The sequence below is a fragment of the Ambystoma mexicanum genome, chromosome 6q, assembly GCF_040938575.1.
Source record: "Ambystoma mexicanum isolate Mex_15411 chromosome 6q, UKY_AmexF1_1, whole genome shotgun sequence".
NCBI classification, from domain to species: domain Eukaryota; kingdom Metazoa; phylum Chordata; class Amphibia; order Caudata; family Ambystomatidae; genus Ambystoma; species Ambystoma mexicanum.
In genome coordinates, this window is record NC_090937.1 from 1,006,338,243 (window position 1) to 1,006,359,079 (window position 20,837).

Sequence of the window (20,837 nt, forward strand, 5' to 3'; positions counted from 1 at the left end):
GTGGCTGACCTCTTTCCTTTCCAATCTACCCTCCCAGGTCCAACTGGGGTCCTTCCTCTCTGACATCTTCTCTACCTGTGGTGTCCCCCAGGGATCTAATCTCTCTCCCTGGCTGTTCAACCAGTATCTGGCACTCCTTGCCCACCACATCGCCACTCTCTGCCCCACCTTTCAGTGCTATGCGGACGATACCCAGCTCATTTTCATTCTACCCTCGGCCCCCTCCTCTCCTCATCTCCGACTGTCTGCTATCCAGGAATGGTGTGCCGCCAATGACCTCTGCCTTAATGCCAGTAAGACTGAGATTCTACTCATCAGCACACCCACTCCCTCCTTCCCTGCAGCGCTCAGGCCAGCCTCTTGGCCCGCTTCCTGCTCCTACTTGCAAGGCAAAAAACCTCGGGGTCATCTTCGACTCCACACTCTCCTTCTCTCCTCATATCTAACGTCTCTAAGAAGTCACACTACCAGCTGCACCTCCTCAGAGGTATTCTTCCCTTCCTCTCCTTCCCCCAGAAGCTCACGGTCTCCAGAGCCCTGGTTCTCTCGAAGCTGGACTACTGTAACAGCCTCTAACTTAATCTGCCTGCCTCCACTCTCCGCCCTCTGCAACTCATCCAGAACAGGACTGGGAGACTTGTCCTTGACCTCAAGCCCAGGGACCGTATCTCTCCAGGACTGAAATCTCTACACTGGCTCCCTGTGGCTGCGAGGATTAAGTTCAAAACCCTCTGCATTGTCCACAAGGCCTTCTGGGGCCTAAATACCTTAAACTCTCTCTTCCTAAATATCTTCCTTCCCGAGCCCTTCGCTCATCTGTCTCCAACTCCCTCAGGGTCAGCCGCTTCTCGAAGCAACGAGCTGGGGGTAGATCGCTCTCTGCGGCAGGGGCCTCCCTCTGGAACAGCCTTCCTGCCTCCCTGAAACTTGAGGAGAACCATCTTCGGTTCCGGAAGCACCTTAAAACCTTCCTCTTTGCTTCTGCCTTCTCTCTCCCCTGCTAAATTCTTCATTGAAACTGCACTGAACCTGCACCTGGGCCACTCTCACCGACCTCGGTCCTTGGCCCAGCCACTCTCCACTGTCTCCCTGGCAACCATTGCACTGTGGGACTGTCTCTGCATCCCTACAGCCCCCCCTCCCAGCACTTGTCTGCACTTACCTTGCACTTTTCTTTTCTACTTACCCTGTTCAGCACTTCCCCCCCCCCCCCTCCCCTTCCCCCCTTACCCCCTACCCCTGCACTTGCGGGATCTGAATGACACCTGGCCTAGTAGGATCGTTGTCAGTCTTTCCCCCCTGTTCCTCCCGTTGCGCCTTGAAACACATGTGTATAGGCGCGTTACAAATGCCATATCATATATCATATCAAGGCACAAGGAGTCAACTTTGGGGCATCCAAGGTACAAATATCAAAGTAAATGTTCAAATCTAATGTATGAAAGGTTTTCCCAACCAAAAAGGTGCACACAAAAAATACAAGAGAACAAGCAGTGGCCTCAGCAAAAAGTAGGGTAATAACAATTATACCATTGTGAAACTTTTAGAACCACAACTGTTAATAACCCACAACTCTACGCGTCACCTTGGCCACTTGCCACCTAAATTCTACACAGAACACCATTTCTTACTCGACAAGAGTCAATTATCACTAGCTAAGGGCTAGTGGTGAAATGAACATTCTGTACCCGACTTACACTAGAACATCCAACCTGATGCACCATTCTTGAGCACATTCTGGCCGTCTATAAATGAGAAAACATTTTTGTAACTCAACAGAAGCCGTTCTACGTCTCAGCCTGCACTCCAAGCCACCTACAAACGCTACTTCACTGGACTTGTAAAACACTAATCCGATGCCAAGTAACATTAAACTGTATGCTTGAAGATAAAATATCTCCATTGAAGGATCCAAGATTTCAGGTTAATGGTCTTAATTTATTGTCGGCCAACAGTGCTCATTCAAAAACACATAAAACGCATTAATTCACAGGCATAAATCATTAAATTACAGCAAAACTAAAAAAAACAGATCCAAGGCCTAAGTCCATAACAATTTTAAGATCGAAGAGTACCACAATAAAACATGCTAAAAGGTGTACTTCACCTCCAGGATAATATATTCCAGATAAAACAACCAACATCACCTAAAATTGTAATCCGCAACCCCAAATAATCCTTGAATATGCAAGAGCGTATAAAGTGTTGAAGTGCTGCAATGTTCAAAAATAAATTGCTACACTAGGTTATCCTACTCCTAGGACAGACAACATATGCTCACTTGCGCAATACATTAGTTAATAACGTTTTTGAGTATATTCATAAAAAGAGGATCAATGCAAATACATTTTTAAAAAAATGTTGAGCAACAATTCATCTAATTGTTGTATTGTACAACATGCCCAAAAAAAATGTATTCTTGCAACGTGACAACTGTTGGCCATCTTCAAAATTTAACAGTTCAAAAAAGCCAAATGCTAGAAGAGAAAACGCATTAAGCACCAATAGGTCCAAGATCTTCATCAGAAGCATAAATAGCGAAGGAAAATAAAAATATATTTTAATACACAAACCAATCACTTTACTGCCCAACAGTAGGCAAATGCCCCCACCCACCCCAAAAAATTAGGGAATACAAATATTCCAAACAAAAGCCTGTGCTCTGCCTTCCCCAAGATTACACCCACGCAGCTCTGCGGATATGTTCAGATCAGTGATACTGGAAGAGCAGGGCCACAGGAAGGTGCTCTGATATTACTGGGCGATCTATAGACGCTTGAATGAAAGATTAACCTTTTAAATAAGTACAAAATACTACGGTCAAAGTGCAGACAAAAAAAAAAAAGTATAAAAAAATAAGTTATTTTGCAAGTCTTTTTACTGGGCAACAAACTATTCCCGTTGAGAATTTTAATTACTTGTTTTACTCCATTAAAAACACTTATTTGTTACACGTATCAGAATAGCCATTCTGGAGTGTCTGAAAGAGGGTTGAACTTGCTTTTTTCCAAACTGTAGCACGCACTCACAAATGTTGAAGCTAAAAACTCTTCTTCTTTATAGGATTACCATGTTGCTCCAACTTTCACTCCAATGCTGAGTTTTTCTCTTGAATCCTCGGTCCCTCCTTTACCCTTTTTTTCCCTTGCTTTTATTTCCCCTTTCACGTTTTTAAATTAGGAGTAGATGAGCAGGAGCTGAAACCAGCTCCTGGCTGTCTGACATCACCCTTTAGGTAGGAGCTTCTCCTGGGTAACCAGGACCATCTACAAAGTGCACTGCAATTCTAACTTACACACGAGACGCAGGTGTGCCTGTTTTGATCGATTCTTCTACCCTGCACCCCCTCCAACCTACTTCTGCAGGAGTCTGTCCTGATACATCCTTGTTTCACAATCACCGTCTTGTGGCCAATGCTGGATTTGACTTTTATGGACTTAATTGATTCACAGTGTGTCACCCTTTCTCATGGTGGCCCTGAATCATGCTGTTCCCATCTTCATCTTGTATCCAGACTTGCAACGTTATGTGTTACTACTGACTTCAGCAATTGGATTTGTTCTCCCCTTTTGCTTCTCCACTCTTTCTGACTGCTTACCCTCTGTTCTCTCCTCCTCCCTTCCTCCCACTACTTTCTTCTATGCACTTTATCAGAATTGTCCCTGGGCCTAGTATGATAACAACCTCGTCTGTCTCCTCCCCCTTCCTCTATTCTCCCCCCCCCCTTCCAGCACTATCTGAAATGTCATCAGGCCTAGTACCATAGTCACTTGCTTTGTTCCTCTCTTTCTGCACCACTCTCCCTCGCCATTTTTTCCCTCCGGCTCTACCAGAAATGTTGTGAGGCCTGGTATGGTAATCACCTGTCTGTTGCCATTTCCTTCCCAATCTCCCCCTCCCTTCCTCATCTATGTCTTAGCTCTTGCACTATCTGAAATGTCGTCAGGCAGAGTATGATAGTTCATTTTGCATCCTTACGGTTCATGGCCTGTAAAAATGTAATTGTATTTTCCCTTGTTCCCTCCCTTGCCTTGAAGCACTTTGAAACACATTGTGTATAGGTGCAGCGCTATATAAATAAAATATCATATCTTTCTGGACTCAGGATTTCTTGCCCTCTACTCTTGGCCCTTCGCGTCACTCGTTACCTTAGTGAAAGACTTGGGCATTAAAATCTCAGCCTCCCTGTCTAGGTGAGAAGTGGCATCAGTTTGCTAAACTGCCCATTTTAAGTGGAGGACCCTTCATAAGGTCCTTCCGTATATTCCCCCTCTAGCGATGAGCGGTATTGACTAGTGCAACACATTCTATCTGGGACAACCAGCCCAGTTGACCCTCCAGCTTCAAAATTTGCAGAACATAGCGATACGTGCAGTGCTCCATCCTCCCTATGGCTCCCATGCAACATCCATTTTACGCCAGTTACACTGGCTTCCTGTTTAGAAGCGGGTTTTGTTTAAATATCTGTGTATTATACACAAAGCTTTCTATAAGCTGGGTGCTGAATTCCTGCAGACAAAAATGGTGTCCCATATTTCATTAAGAGCACTTTGCACTCTATCCTCCCTAACCATTCAAGTTCCCTTTATACGCTATTTTCGTGTAGGCGGGTGTGCTTTTTCAGTTGCTGCTGCGAGGGCTCGGAATGCTCTCCCTTTTGTCCTCCGTGTAATGGAGAACCATCTGTCTTTCCGTCACTCCCTGAAAACCTTTCTGTTCTAAATTGGCATGCTATGGTTTATAGCGCCATGATGCCTTCGGGTGGTTGCTGCGCTTTATAGGTTTTCATAACATTTGTGCATAAATTGTTCTTTATTTGCATTCTCAAACACCCAGAGTTAATGTTAAATAATCATGTTTGTAAGGCACCAGTTATCCTAGGGAGACAAAAGTAGCTCCTGGCAACTGTTGGTTTTAAGCTAACGAGGCGCTCCTGGGGTAGAAGCAGGCGCTTCCCAGCAATTTTGAAGCCGGTCTTTACATTGCTTTCCTGTCAGTTATATTGTCTTGCTGCTAACCTTCCATTTAGTAATTTCCTATTTTTTCTGCGGCATATCTTTGCTGCCAAATCTATAACTCTGCCATTTCATCTGTTACTGTATCGATCTCCGTCACTTACAGCCACAATATTTTTATCTCTGCTACCAACAATTTTTATGTGGCGTCACTTTGCTCACGCTTTCTCTCATTGCTGCATTAGTAATGAAAATATTTTGTGCTACAAATTTAACTTCTGGATTAGATGCAAGCTATAACTGTGTCCAGTGCATAGAAGCCTTACTTATTTAAATGTCTTCTGGAGGTTTAAACCGAGGAAACGTCAGCTGGGTAGATTTGTGTAGCACCAGTATGACTGGGAAGATAAAAAGTAGCTCCTGGAGCAGTTGGTGTCAAACTAACCAGGATCTTCTACAGCTAAATAGCTCCCAAATCCCAGCAATTTCTAACACGGCAGGCACACTCCATATTCGCATGGTGCCCAATTAATTGCAATGGCGTTAACCTTACATTTACAGATTTCATCGTCTGGTATCAAAACTGCAATCTTTTTAACCCAACTGGGAAGGAGGAGGAGAATGGCCCTATCGGCAATCAATATAGCTGCATAAGTTTTCCATGGATGCGGGGTGGAAGCTGGTCAACATTTTCTAGGAGTAATAATGCAACAAGCATTGGCAATGCCAACTAATTTGGCCTTTGTATTGGCCATGCACTTCCATAAGTGGCCATTAAAGGTAGCCGCTATAAAATGGTGCAAATAAATGGGCACAGAATCACAATGCCTGGCAAATGTCCATCTAATACATATACACAAACCAAAACGTTTTGCTTTGCCAATACTGTTTTTTAACACGTCTTCAGTGAAGGACATGCATACTGCTAATAAATGCAGCAGTTGAAGGCATACTGGACAACAGTATTAGTACGCAGCTCCAATTAGGCCATTAACTCTCAAGAATGCTGTATAATAACAGACAGGCACTTACAGCACGCAGTTTGATGTTGCAACTTTATATAGCCAGCTCAAAGAAATCCCAGAACGATATATATGATATGGCATTTATAACACGCCTATACACAAGTGTTTCAAGGCGCGACGAGGCAAGGGAGGGGAGGGGAAACAGAGGGAAGACCGACAATGATCCTACTAGGCCGGGTAACACTGAGATTGCGAAAGTGCAAGGGAGGGGAGGAAGGGGAAAAGTGCCAGGGGAGGGGGCAGTGCAGTACATAGGATAACAGTGAAAATAAAAAAGACAATAAATAAAAGGGTGGCCAGCTGGTGGCAAGTGCAAGGGTAAGTGCAGACAACAGGGGTCAAGTGCTAGTAATGGCTGTAGGGAAACAAACAGTCCGAGTGGTCGTTTGCACAGGAAATGGGTGGGAATGGCCATAGGGACTGGCATAGTCATGGGCAGTCCATGGGTGAGTAAATAACTAAACAAAAATGACAAGCTTTACACCACTCCTCATATGTCATCTTGCTAGCTATATGCCATATGTCATCTTGCTAGCTATATGCCAAAGCAACAGTTTTGGCTTATATGCGGTGCTTACGCGCCACCTAAAAGTAAAAACGAAAAACAGAGCCAATACACAGCCCTTATTCAGACCCCGATGTTGCAGCTACAGGTTTATCCCAGACCAAGACCAACCATTAAAATGGAGCTCCTTCTCTCGCGTGAGCATAGTGTGTCTTCAAATCACACAGAATCCAAATCAAAAGCTAAAGAATAATCCACAAACAGGATTATCAAGGGGATTTCCTTTGCTAAGAGCTTGGTGACAAAATAAGGCTAACGATCCACCCATAAACGCTCGTGGGCAGTCACTAAAACCATTTATTTCGGATGTTGAATCTTCCAATTGGATAAGACGCCAACCACCATCCGTTAAAAAAAAAAAAAAAACGACGACCCAATGATGGCCCAGAGAAAGGACCCATTTGGAGAACTTGCCAATAGTAGCAATATTTGATGAGAATCTTAGCAAATATTGGGCAATGTTCTGCATGCAACATCCAGCCATCTATATAATGCAATTCATTTGATCATGAACGTACTCTGCATAAACTGACAGGGCACGGAAGCATGACCAACTCACGAAATAAGGCATCACATCAAGGGCGAATCAGGATCTGCACATGGAAAGAACTCCATGGCATCTGCGTTTTTTTTACGCGTCCAATATTAATAACACTATTTGCACGGTCTTAAGCGGATTTGTGACCTTGAGCAAATAGACCCCAGATACAGTTTTCTTGGGATGTACAACACAAAAATCGAGTTGAATGCAAGAAATGCCAATGATGCAGGACTCACCATCAAAGCATTATTTATTTCTCCAAGAAACACAAACAATATGTGCATTCCTTTTCCAAAACTAAAATACGATTGACGATGCAAACCCTTTTGAACTGCTGCTTCATAGGTCTTTAATACATCTGAGGCCGAAGAGTGAGACATTTATAAAATAACCGGAGGAGTTTGTACCAAAGCACATTGAAGCGTAAAGCACAACAGATTGTGTTTAAAATAGAAGTAGGTATCAAATAACCAAATAGTGACTTGGTCGGATTTCTATCCCTTGCTTCAAGAACCGAGCTGTGTTACTCAACCTTGTACCTTAATCATCACTTGGATTAAAGAGGCTGCCACGAGATTATCTGGGGAGTCAAAATAGAGTCGTTTCTCACCTCCATTTAGATGCCTGCTCCCTAGGAGACCAATTAGTCAAGTATTTATAAAAAGTTCAACTAGTTGGCCACTTCCAGAACGAAAAGGAAAGGTCCTCTTCAATCGAACAAAACTATGGAGAAAACGCAGATTACAGAAAAATTAAAAATGCAACCACAAAAATAAAACACATGCAAATTTGAAGAAACAGAACATAGTTGTATGTAATGGCAGCCTTATTAAAAGAAATGGCATTGCCGTGTTCATTCGGCACACAGTGCAAATGTTACTAGGCTCCGACTGGTCATTCTCCGATGTGGGCACAGGGCACTTGAATTCCCAGGATGCCGCTTAGCAGAATCCCTTCTGTGGAAATGTGAAGCCGTTTATAGAATACCTAAACCACGGCCCTATAAAGGAGCATGTCCCAAGAGCAGATTCAAAAACAATACAGATCTCAAGCTAAAGAGGGACCCACACCACACTGCGCAGTACAGCTACATTCCTATATGTTCGACTGCATCAACAGATGGAAGCAATCCACGCATGACATCTCATGTCTGGGTAGGATCGTTATTGCTGAGCTTTACAATCACCGCGTTACTGGCACTAATTAAAGTGCACTAAGAACAAACACAACAAAGGAAAATCCCCAGAATCACATTGGGAGAACTTGGAGGACAAAAATAAATAAATAACTCAGCCCCTCACTTTTAATCCCACTCTTGGGCCTACCAGCCTCCACGTAAACCCACAGACCGCCTACCTTCATATTCTGGTCTGAAGCCCCATCTTCAATTCTTGCAGTGAAAAGTCATCCTTTTCCACCTGTGGTCCTTTAAACAAACCGGTCAACTCAACTGCTAGCACGTCTGCCACTTATTTTTAGGACAGCTGCTACTTTAACTGCCTAAAAGAGTCGGATACTCCCAGCAAAATAACATAGTAAAAATAATCCAACCAAAATTTAGAAAACATCAGGAATCTGCTCACTGGTTCCACCCACACACATCCACAAATATATTCTGACGTGACCAGAAGAGGGAGTTGATATAAGGCAGAGTTTGAAATGCTGGGAGCCATTTAGCTCCTGCGTGTAGCCTGGAAGAACCCGATAAGATTGATGCCAATGGGTACCAAGAACTAGTGTCACCCTAGGACAACTGGTGCCATGCAAACAAACACATCTGACAATAGCGGTGTTTTAGCCTGCGGAAGGGCTGATGCTGGATCATCGGGAGCCGTTTTTAGCTCTGGCTCACCGTTTAAAATTGCAGATGTTAATTTGGATGCTTTACAAAAAGATATACCTTTCAAGAGTGAAATTACAAAGTTCCCTACAAACACAATAAAATGCGCCCTTCCCAATAATAGCTGCTAAATCACAAACTAGTGTGCCCTGAAGGCCGTTCCAACATCCTTCTCCCTTTCCTGCTTTACTGATGCCCTATGTCGATGCATTGCAAAAAAGCAGGGGTAGAAGTTGAAAGTTACTAGCTGGCCGCAAGTCACTCGCCACCTCAGTTCAATAAAGCGCACACCATTTCTTACTAGCCAGTGACTCAATTATCACTAGTCAATGACGAGTGCAAATTGTGCGTGCGGCACAAAGTCCTGTCCTATTAACTAGCAGTGTTGCTCATCCCTATCCCAGGAACAGACTTGCACACCAACTCCTGTCCCCAGTGTGGCAACCTGCTGCATTCTCCATGCTCTAGCATCACGACCTAACCATTTGAACTCTTCCTGTCTCCAACTAGGTCTACTCCTTACCCAGAATATCCTATCCAACATTTCTCAACCAACTGCCTGTATCCTATCCAACATTTCTCAACCAACTGCCTGTATCCTATCCAACATTTCTCAACCAACTGCCAGGTCAATTCTCAATCCACTCTACAAATCCCTTTTTTTCCAGGCTTAGCCTGAATGTATCTGTGCTTTCCAGCCCAGTTTGACGTTTCCCTGCTCAGCTGCCATCCATTGGTCTGCCCTACCAGCACGCAAAAAACTGCATTACTTCATTCCAGCAACGGAACCACATTATGGCCAATGTTCCGTTAGTCTCCCATGACGGCAGCAGTGTGCTTACCCACCTCACGTCATCCTTCAGATCCTTTCTAAGCTCTAGCGGGCTGTAACCTCGTACATTCTTGCCACACAGTCTAGAGAAGCACCTCAATGTTCTGCTGAGCATCCAGAGTGCCCCCCTGTGCCCTATAGAGGAAGCTCAAGGCATCTTTATGTGCATCATCCATACCAGTAGATCCACTCCATTTTCCATTAAATTCCTTCTTGGCCTCCTTAACAGGTCCATGTGAATGGCTGGCATGGAAATATATAGCAATTAGCGTACAGGAAAGACTGGATTTCTCAACTCACCATCATTTATGATGGACTAGGGCTTGGCTTTCTGCTGCCCTATTCTTCCTGCAACTCCTGCAAGAATACATATTTTGCCTAATTTAAATGGCATTAAACGTTTCAATCTCAAAAGGGACTTTGTTCACCCAGCTGGGACTTAAACCCATGTATCCTGGAAGATGAACACACATCTTAAACAGGAAGTTATAAATTATTGATATTTGGAGGTTGTTACCCACTCCGTGCTCATGGTCGCATTCACACAAAGCCAACTAAATCCCCATACATCTGTGCAATCACCCTGCAAGCGCACCTTCATCATTCTCCATAAACATTGTTAATCTTAATTGCAAACCATCCAATGTTACTCTCTTTAAGGTCTTACAATAGTCGAGAACATCTGTCATCTCACCCTCACTAGGAGATCACCTCCTTGGACTGAAGATCTAACATAATGAAATATCCCTTAGACACGTCACTGAAAGGGAAGTGAAAGAACACACTATAGGAGGTATGACGTTCTAAAGCAGAATGAAGCTTGGAAAAAGTGATGACTACTGATAGTCAAGACACAGAACACCGCCATGGTCAATGCATGTCGATCAACGAACACTGCTTTTTCAGTCACGTGCATCAAGAGCAGTAAACAATACAAGGCAGGGATGTAGATGCAACCGTAGTTCATGAAGAATATCAGAAATCACACTGAATCCAGATTGGTAAGAACACAGCCGGTGTGCGTTTTGGAGACTTGGGCTTTTAGCTGCATGGCAACTTGTGTGCAAATACCTTGCCCAGAAAAGAGGTTTGATACAGTTCTTGATTGAGGTATTTAGTATGGGGAGACATGTATGATTTTAGCAAAACAATGAGGGGTCTGGGAATCTCTCTACCAGCACGAACACAGCCCAATGACCTGTTCTTGGGTGAATAACCCTGAGAGAGAGACTACCAAGTCTTTAGCTCAATGTCCCTTTCACAGAGAAGAAATGTCCCCGCATATCAGCCTTTGTCCTGCCCAGGGGCAGTCCAGCGCCGAAATGCTAGGCAATTCTCATCTGAACAAGAGTACCATCAGTAACCCCATACACGTGTTTCAGCCTGTATGTATGGGGTTGCTGTGGTACTCTTGTTCAGAGGAGAATTGCCTAGCATTTCCGTACTGGACTGCCCCTTGGGCAGGACAAAGACTGATATGCGGGGAAATGTCTTCTCTGTGAAAAGAACAGGGAGCTAAAGACTTGGTTGAGACTCTCCCAGGGGCTGTCCACCCAAGAACAAGTCAACGGCCTGTGTTCGTGCTGGTGGAGAGTTTCCCAGACGCCCCCCTGGTTTTGCATAAATTAACTTAGGGTCCAACCTTAAGTTACCAGGGCGAGCCAGACGTGGACCCCTTGCTCATTGTTCTTAGAGAGGAGCAGCTTTACCTCACTGATGATGCCCAACAAGGCTGAAACACGTGTATGGGGTTGCTGTGGTACTCTTGTTCAGAGGAGAATTGCCTAGCATTTCCGTACTGGACTGCCCCCTGGGCAGGACAAAGACTGATATGCGGGGAAATGTCTTCTCTGTGAAAAGAACAGGGAGATAAAGACTTGGTTGAGACTCTCCCAGGGGCCATCCACCCAAGAACAAGTCAGAGGGCTGTGTTCGTGCTGGTAGAGAGTTTCTCAGACCCCCGCCTTGTTATGTATGATTTTAGCAGTGATGGAAGCTACGCACTCAGCCAGTTCTAACAGTTTTGCTGCTACAGCATCAGCGAAGGAGGGTTCCAAAACCATGATAGATGATCAGGTATTGAGAAGGGAGAGAAGATTATCATGGCAGCCAATGGCATTTGGGATAAAGGTATTTATGTATGGCTCAATAGCAGTAGTCCTACAGCTTTTGTAGTCTAGACAAAGGGTTTAGGAACCAGGGTTCAGAGGCCATACTCCTCTTCCCATAGAAAAGAAACCTAGTGACACCATGGCGTTTCTTTGGGATTCTAGCAGGGTATTTTCCCTCAACACCAAAAGGAACCAATTCCAAAAATGAATGATGTCCTTTCAGGCAGTCCTTTATTGTGGAGGAAATCTAGAGTCCAAAGGATTTACCAACTCCAAAAATAAACCATCCAGAACCAAAGTGTGGAAAACGTGCCTGAAGTCTATTACAATAGTTAATTGTGAATTGGAAAGTCCCTAAGCATGCCGTTTAGAGACACAGTAACTTAACAGTTCAGGAAGCTACTTCTTCAGACAAAATGAGCTCTGAAAGAGGCAACAAAGGGCTCATGGGGACCTTAGTTTCATCAAGTTGACCTTTTGTTCCTGTGCATAATCCTCATGGTCAAGCTGGTAATATCTAGATTGGACTGTGCAGACATTGTCTATACAGACCAACCAGAGAAAGCACAAAACGGCCCATCTAGACTTGCAGGAAGACTGGATAGATGGAAATACACTGCCAAAGCACTACGCTTCACGGGATTCCTGTCGAAGACAACATTCAATTATAAACCTCCTCATGGAAGAGGCCCAGATATAAGTGAGATATTCACCCCACATGTCTAGGGCAAGACCCTACAAACAAGTTAAGATGCCTTAGTGACGGTTTCCAGGTGCAACAGGATTTTGGAATGCCGTGCCCACACAACTTCGCATGTAGAAGGACCACAGGACCTTTAGGGAACCATTAAAAGCCTTATTTCCAAACCACAAGAAGGAATATAAAATCGGAGACACACCGCACATGAAACAGACATGTACTTAAAGCTCAGGCACCCTCTCGTACACAAACTATTGGCATCCAGTGAACATCATTGAGAAAACTGAACAACATAACGTGCACATGCCCAGACAATCTACCTAAAATAGTTGGAATCTAGATATCAAACCTGTCCTCCCAGCAAGAAGGAATGGGGCATACGCAAATAATAAGCACAAATGCCTTTTTGGTCCAGGATATTACCCTTAAACGTAGACTTGAAACAAAATGTATGCCAATGAAACAAATACCTGTAAGGCAAAAGTAAAACAAGATTGGTACAGCTTACTCAATAGGCCAGGCAACAAGACATCACTGTGAAACTTGGATGAAACCCAAATTCGGACATCCAACAAATAGGTCCTGTACAACGAATCCAACACCCACTACCCTTCCAGAAATACAGAATTGCAGACATCCAAATAGAAATAAACAAATAATCAGAGATCCTATGGTAGTGCCTATTCAACTAGACCAGCAAAAAAAAAAAAACACACACACACACACACACACACACACACAAAAATGGAAAGGGACTACATCATTTTGATGGTAACTGACAGAATGCAGGAACGGACCTTAGACCCGATGTACTGTCCAAGATCCCAAGGAACCTGCCACCCCAGAAATGGCTGTGAATATTTAGCTTCCCCGCCACTGCTCTCTTCTACCAAAGAGACACACTGCAGCAGCTCACAACCCTCATATGCAGTACAACAACTTTCCATCTGTTCCATCATCTCGCCACATTACATCCCCAAACCTACTCATGCCCATAGGTCAAATTAACACACATTGCCAATATGGGGATATAAGAGTTAAACTCACCTAAATCAATAGCAGTCCAACACCATTTACTCCTGAACTGCATGTATCAACAAGTCAAGATTTACAGCTTGCCATTACCTCCATTTTCAAAAAAAGATGTTCTATTAATGAAATGGTAAGTACACCTTTACCAAAACGTGTATATCTTACATAACTTGCATTTGATAGCTGCACGGATAGATTATGGACACTTGAGAAATGGTTTTGAGGAATGGTGGGAACAAAACATTGCCTAGACCGTTGGTCGCTAAATGAAGCCAGTCTCTGCCCAGAACTACAAAGAGCTCCAGTGACAATTTAAGACCAACCAGACCCTAAATGTTAAATAAAGCACAACAAATATCAAATCAAGACATTTTATAATAAATAAAGAGGCCTCTCTACTTTAAGTTTCTCACAGAAGTATTACATGTTTCGTAATTGCCAGGAACCATTTAGCTCCTGCTTGTAGCACAGAAGAGCCCAGTGATCTCGACACCAAATGCTACCAGGAACCTCTGTGTACTCCACCAGGTCAACTGGGGCCATACAAACCAGAAGTAATTTAAAGCAACATGGTTCATGTTATGAACAGACACTAAATTATAGTGTACCTCTCATGCAGAAGTTGTTGGGGGGGGGGGGCATACATACACATGTGGCATTTTTAATTGGTACAACAAATGTGCCAATTATGTAACTACTGCTGTTGTAGCACTAGTTTACAGCAGCGCCCAAGACTAGTGAAAGAAACTAAGGATATTCTCTAAAACAAATAAAAAAAAACAATATATAAAAAAAATATCTATTTAATACAGAGTAGCTATGCCTCAAACAAAGCCATGCACACGGGGTAGAGTGACCTTCTCTGGTATTTGGTCGCACTGGAACTATTGAGGCTTGTAAAATCCAAGTTGAGTGTGGGTGGGCACCTACGAGCCCATTACTATTGAGAATTCTGTCCAACGTTTGCCCTTGTAAACAAGGCAGAATTGGAATTGCCTAGCTATAATGTATAAGCCACGGGTGAGCCATCAAATCTGGGTTTATGTAAACCATGCCCAGTACTGGTAAGGCAAAGTCATACTGAAAACGAGGTCTTCACGACAAACAGAAAGAAAACGAAATCCGAATGACTGTTACAGATGTTAACTGTAGAAGCATTTCCTAAATTTTAGCATAGAAAATCACGGCATCAAATATAAGCAAAACCGTATTGCTTCCCCGCCAATCTTTTGGTACAGAGGGGCAACACACCCATGTTAACATAACATGAAACGGACGGAGCAGAAATAAAGTATGTCCATCTCAATTATCAGATCATATGTGAACATGATGAGCATCAATGTGCGACAGCAATTGTGAACCAGACAGAAAGCAAAACAGGCATGATAAAATTGCAGAAGCACCTTAAATCCCGACTAGTCACTGCATGCAACTCAACAGTTCTAATTATTTAATCCCTTCAAACTATCAAGTGCACAAGCCTTCAGACTCAAGATGCCAAATTCACTCAAATGTACAAAACATCTGCGCCTTGATTGAATTTTTCAAATGCATTAGAGCATGAACACTACACCTCAGAAAGATAAAGAATTCGCGAAATGTATACTGCAAGCGAGATGCTTTTCAAGCACTTCAAGAATATAAAGAAACACTTGAGGTCAGAAGGTCACAAAATAGAACAGGCAAAAAAGTACAATGTTCTTACCTTTTTGTTCATCTATGCTGAAAATGCCAACACCCGTTCCATCTCGTATTGAATAGTGAATTACTCCATCACGGCCCATATCTTCATCACGGGCAGATATAACCATGACAGGAGTTCCAATGGAGACATCTTCTTTTACAGAAACTTTTTCGACAAAGTTGGAGAACAGTGGAGGGTGCAAGTTCTCATTGATATCCCCAATTTCAACTTCAACATAGCAAGTGGAAGACAATGAAATAGGCTTTCCTCGGTCCTTTGCACGCACAGTTAGGTTGTACATTTGTTTCTCTTCGAAGTCCAGTTCTTGCACAATTCGTACTGCTCCAGTTAGCTTATCTACGTCAAAGTGCCCTTCACCAGACTCTAGCAGGCTGTACCGTACTTGACCAGACTGACCCAAGTCAGGATCATGGGCTTCTAACCACATAATAACGGTTCCCACTGGAAGATCTTCTCTGACTTTTGCATGGTAATTTAATGGAATACATTTTGGGGGATTATCATTGACATCATCTAGTAGCACTTTTAAAACCACTGAGGAAAACAACTGGGGATCCTCGGCCGCCTGGTCTCGAGCCTCAATTTTCAGATAGTGGACAGCCTGCACTTCTCGATCCAAGGGCTGTATAACTTTGACAATTCCGGTTATGCTGTCAATCGAAAATACGGATGTATCAGTAAGTATAGCGTAGCGCACTTCCCCATTTGGACCTAAATCCTTATCAACAGCTTCAATTTGGATAATTTCACTATTTACCTCTATGTTTTCACTAACAGTAATGAAATAGCTTTCCTGCAAGAACTCTGGCTGGTTATCATTGGCATCCTGAACCTGAACCGCTACGAGATGCCAAGCTGATTTTTGAGGGATTCCAAGATCATACACTGTAATGTTCAACAAGTACTGATCCTTCAGTTCTCTATCAAGAGGAGACAGAATTTTAAGCCACCCAGTGTCCATATCAATAGTGAAACTGCTATCATTGTTGCCTTCAGAAATAACATACACCAGTTTCCCATTAAAGCCACTGTCATGATCTGTAGCATTCAACAGTACAACGTTGGAGCCCACAGACAGGTCTTCCTTTACTTTAACAGAGCTGGCAACTGAGCTTTTAAACTGTGGTGCATGCTTGTTCACAGAGTATGTGTCAAAGAAAGCTTCTTCAGCCTCTCCACCATGCTGAAGTTTATTTGCATGCAGGAGTTTTTCAGCAAGCATTTTAGCAACACCGGTCTCTTCACAGTGAATGCTGGTAGGTTTGCGACTGGTGACCACAGTTATGTTGATGTACAACGGAACTGCCATGTTTTCTCCATCAGTAGCAACAATTTTCAGACTGACAAAGGGCACTTTAGCGCCAGGGCCATCTGAAAGAGACTGCATCAGTGAAAGCACCCCAGAGGTGGGATTTAAACTGAATAATTCAAGTTCATTTCCAGATTCAATTTCATATTTCACCAACTGGAGCTCGTCTGCATCAATAGCAGACACGGTAGTAATTTGCTCTCCCACTGCAAGCTCTTTGGGGACTGTCCCTTCACAGTTGATCTTTTCAAATAAGGGTGTATTGTCATTTAAATTGTTTAAAACTATTGTGACAGGAATCTCAACCTCCCTACGGTATGGCAATCCCCAATCCGAAGCTCGTACCCTTAGCGTGTACACCCGAGGCATTAATTCATAATCCAGATCCTCAGAGGTGCGGATGGTGCCAGAGAAATGGTCTATTTCAAAAGGCGACTGATTTAGGGTAGCAATGCTGTAACTCACGTAACCATTCTCGCCTTCATCAACGTCTACAGCACTTATAGTCATGACACTGGTTCCAATTGGGACATGCTCATCCACTGTAGATTTGTAGGAGGTCTGTGTGAATTCTGGGGCATTACTATTCATATTTTTCACTTTAATCAGGACCTTTGTGATGGCTTTCCGATCGCTCGTCATAATATCCAGTTCATAGTGCGCTACATCTCGGGCATGAATTGGTTCCAAGGTGGTAATGAGACCGGTAAGCGGATTTAAGCTAAATCTGCTCTTGTCTGCGGTGTGCTTGAAGACATATTTTATGCTAGAGTAACTTGGTATTGCCTTAACCATTAGGACTGGTGTTGACGGAGGTGCAAATTCACTTATTTCTGCTCTGTACACATCCTTTTCAAATCTAATAGGGCCAGGCTTGAAGCGCGGGGAACTTATATGTACAACCTTTACAGAAGAGAACTGCGGTGGATTTCCTTTGTCTTTAGCTTGCAAAGTTAAATTATATCCATAGGGATGACTATCCCAATCAATAATGCTAGCAGCTTTGATCTTATATTCTTTACTTCCAGGAGACGTTCGAATGGCTTTGAACTGCTGCAAGGAATCCCCGGCTACAATGCTTAACGAAGCAATTTCTCCATTTAACCCTTGATCACTGTCATCGACCGTTACAATTGCATACGTAGAGTCTTTATCAGTTTCAGAAGGAGACAGCGCGACAGCTGTAATAACAGGAGCATGCTCATTGGACTGTTCTATGTGGACAACCAATCTTGCCATACTGCTGATGCCACTGCTGCCGTACAATTTTAACCCGCGATCAATGGCAAGAATTTCCAGCTCATATAATTTGGTTTCCGAATAGTCTAGTTTACCAGTTAAAATGATCACTCCACGGGTTGGATGTATGGCAAACATATCAGTCCTCTCTTTGAAGCTGTAGTAGAACTCCCCATTGGTTCCGATATCTGCATCCGTGGCACTAACTCGTGCAACGCTGGTCCTTATTGCTGTGTTTTCAGGCAAAGAAACGCTGTAGGAGGTGGGAGAAAAGAGAGGTCTCAAATCATTTGTATCAAGCACCTGCACCCTGATCAATGCACGTGCCTCAGAATTGGTATTTTTTTCGACTGCTTTCACAGTGATCAAGTAATGGTCCTTCACCTCCCTGTTGAGAATAGCTGCATTTCCTCCCTTGGTCCGTATTCTCAAAAAACAAAAATCTCCAAGAGTGTACTCTTCCGCTTTAAACAAGTTTTCATTGTCACCAGAAACAATCTTGTACTTCACGTCCCACAGAGGGTTTGTGATGTAAATTCCCATTTTTACAGGATGCTCTACGTAAGTCTTGGCAGCCGAGTTCTCGTATATAGTGGCATTGTACTGGAGTTCGGTGAACTGCAGTAGAGCAGGACTGGGTGTTCTGTGGCTTCCTCCGCAGTCATCAAAGTGCTGCACCAGCAGCAGCAGAAACAACATGGCTGAGTATCTCCACATGATGGCCGATTATTTCCGAGACTCCTGAGGGGGGGGGGGGGGGAGAAAAGGGAAAAAGATGAGAACACTTCAAAACATGTAGGTTTTTCATTTCGCATTTTTCACTTTTTTGCCCCAGTGCTGTACTAGCTTCTACCCAACCAACACATTTGTTGCATTACAAACGATACACGCCAGATGTTAGTAAATCCTCTTTGCTTCATGCTTAATTTGTGCATATTTTTTATACAACACAAAAAGTAGGTTCTTAGACCACATTTCGCGTGTCTTACCAGGAAAGTACTAAAATAGTAACCTACCCGTCAACAACCACAACCACAATGAATTCCAGCAATGGTGTACACAAGCACACTGGTGTTCCCAGGTTTGCATTCTACTTGCACACCTCAATCAATTTCTCAAATCTCTATGAGAGACTAAGCCAGGAAGAGTGCCTCAGAGCGGTGGCACCAATCCCAACTTATGTTTGGCATAGCTCTGGAGCAGAAGAAAACAGCAAATTTGTTCCGGCAGCAATTGCGCTCATCCCTAGAATATTTTTTTTTTTAAATGCATGCTGAAAACTCTTCCGAGGACATTTGCTGCACTGCCAAGTAGGCTTCTGACCAACTCATGGTGGCTATGAAGTGGCAGCACAGCCCTTCCCTGGTTGGAGTAAGGAAGCTCTATGCTGGCTGCTTGGTTTACTTTTGCTAACAGACTGACCTAAAGAGGAAGCATTTCATGCCACAGTGTTTTCTCATGCCGTAACCATCAGAGACTAGTTCCCGGTGCCAACCATACATCAGCCAACTTTAGATCAGCTGCACAAACTTAAGGAATTATTTGCATTTATTTTTTGCTTTGGGGAGAGCACTAAATGTCGTTCCCTGCCTGTTGCAACTTAGCTTTTGTATGAGAGTCTGTGCTTGGACCTCAACGTGACAGAGTTTGCTTAATACCATAAAAGCCTGTTTAATAAAATAGATAAAGAAAATCTGTGATCATTATACAGACGGCATTGCTGCCAGCGTTAAATATTTGCCAATCTGGTAGCATATTAACGTTGTGCCAAGATGCAAAACAACATATTTAATAAAGAAACGAGTGAAAAACCTGTCACGGAACAGATGTCATTTTGTCTGCTCCTCAGACTGCATTTAGATCGAAACGGATTATACTTGAATTCGTGAAACACTTCATGCAGCCGCCTGGTATTCTTGGAACACCTCGGAAATGTGTGGACTGTCATTTCATCACTGCCAATTTTACATTCATTGTGGGGCATGGTATTTTTAGCGTGCTTTGCTCAGTTACAGCTTGCTTCGAGGAGCACAAGTATGTCCTTTCTCAGACCAGCCATTACATTACAAGTGCATGGCTAGCCATCAGAAAGACAGCAAAGCTGTAAATAGCTGCGACCCCCGAGAGGCAACAGGCCCAAGGGGTGGAAAGCACTTACCCAGGGCCGGCTAAAGATTTGTCACGGTTTGGGGGGCCGAGTTTACATTTCGATATGATGTTTGGTAGCCCCCTTCTCTACAGTTCGGGAAAAAAAGTCCCGAGTAACCCGTGGTGTGCTTAAATAATAATGGATACCAAAAGGAATGCAGCAGCGATGTTAATTGCTGCAGATTAACACGAGACAAGTAGTCAGCGGGGAGCTGAAAGATTGAAATGACCACTGCAAAGCTAGTAATTGTTCTTTGTCATAAAAGTGCTTGTGTAGACGGAACGGGAGTCCAAGGCAACGAGGTAATAATGCTGCAGGATGCTGTGCACCAGCAAAAGGTAGCCTGTAATGTGTGCACATATATACCGTCAATCATGGAACTGTGCAAAGTGTATTTTTAAATTACCAATTGCCCAGTTACACGAATCAGTGTTATGAATTACAGAAACATGTTGCTGTGTAGTAAGACTGACAACATGGGGGCAGCTGTTCATTCAACTGAAAAATTTGAAAGGCCCTCCTGTTGACCCTGCAATTACCCAAACAGAACAACTGGGAACGTCAAAAAACAAGCAGTTCTAATAGTTATAGAACACTTGAAAAAAAGTATTGCATGCCATTTCTTCGATCATTTTCATAACCTAAGATTTCTCGCTGTATATGCACACTGCAGTAGGCTACTTCGGATTGTCGATTATGATTTTCCTAATTGGCATGTATTGTATTTATGTAGGTCACCCCGATTTTATATCGCAAATGCCGGTATTAAGTAAGTATATATGTCCTCTATCAAGAGCACTGGCGCAAACTGCTCAGCTAATATTCTCAAAGAAA

At 43.4% G+C, this 20,837-nt stretch overlaps 1 protein-coding gene across 6 annotated transcripts in view; it reads right to left on the bottom strand.

Annotated features, from left to right (window-relative positions):
- FAT1 (FAT atypical cadherin 1) overlaps nt 1–20,837 on the bottom strand; it is a 444,689-nt gene that overhangs the window by 409,736 nt on the left and 14,116 nt on the right. For all 6 annotated transcript variants that reach the window (XR_011282269.1, XM_069631552.1, XM_069631550.1 and 3 more), the window contains exon 2: nt 15,307–18,595. Coding sequence is in view for 5 of the 6 variants with exons in the window: in XM_069631552.1 (XP_069487653.1) it covers nt 15,307–18,571 (3,265 nt within the window). In the remaining variant the exon portion in view is untranslated. The remainder of the gene's footprint in view (nt 1–15,306; nt 18,596–20,837) is intronic.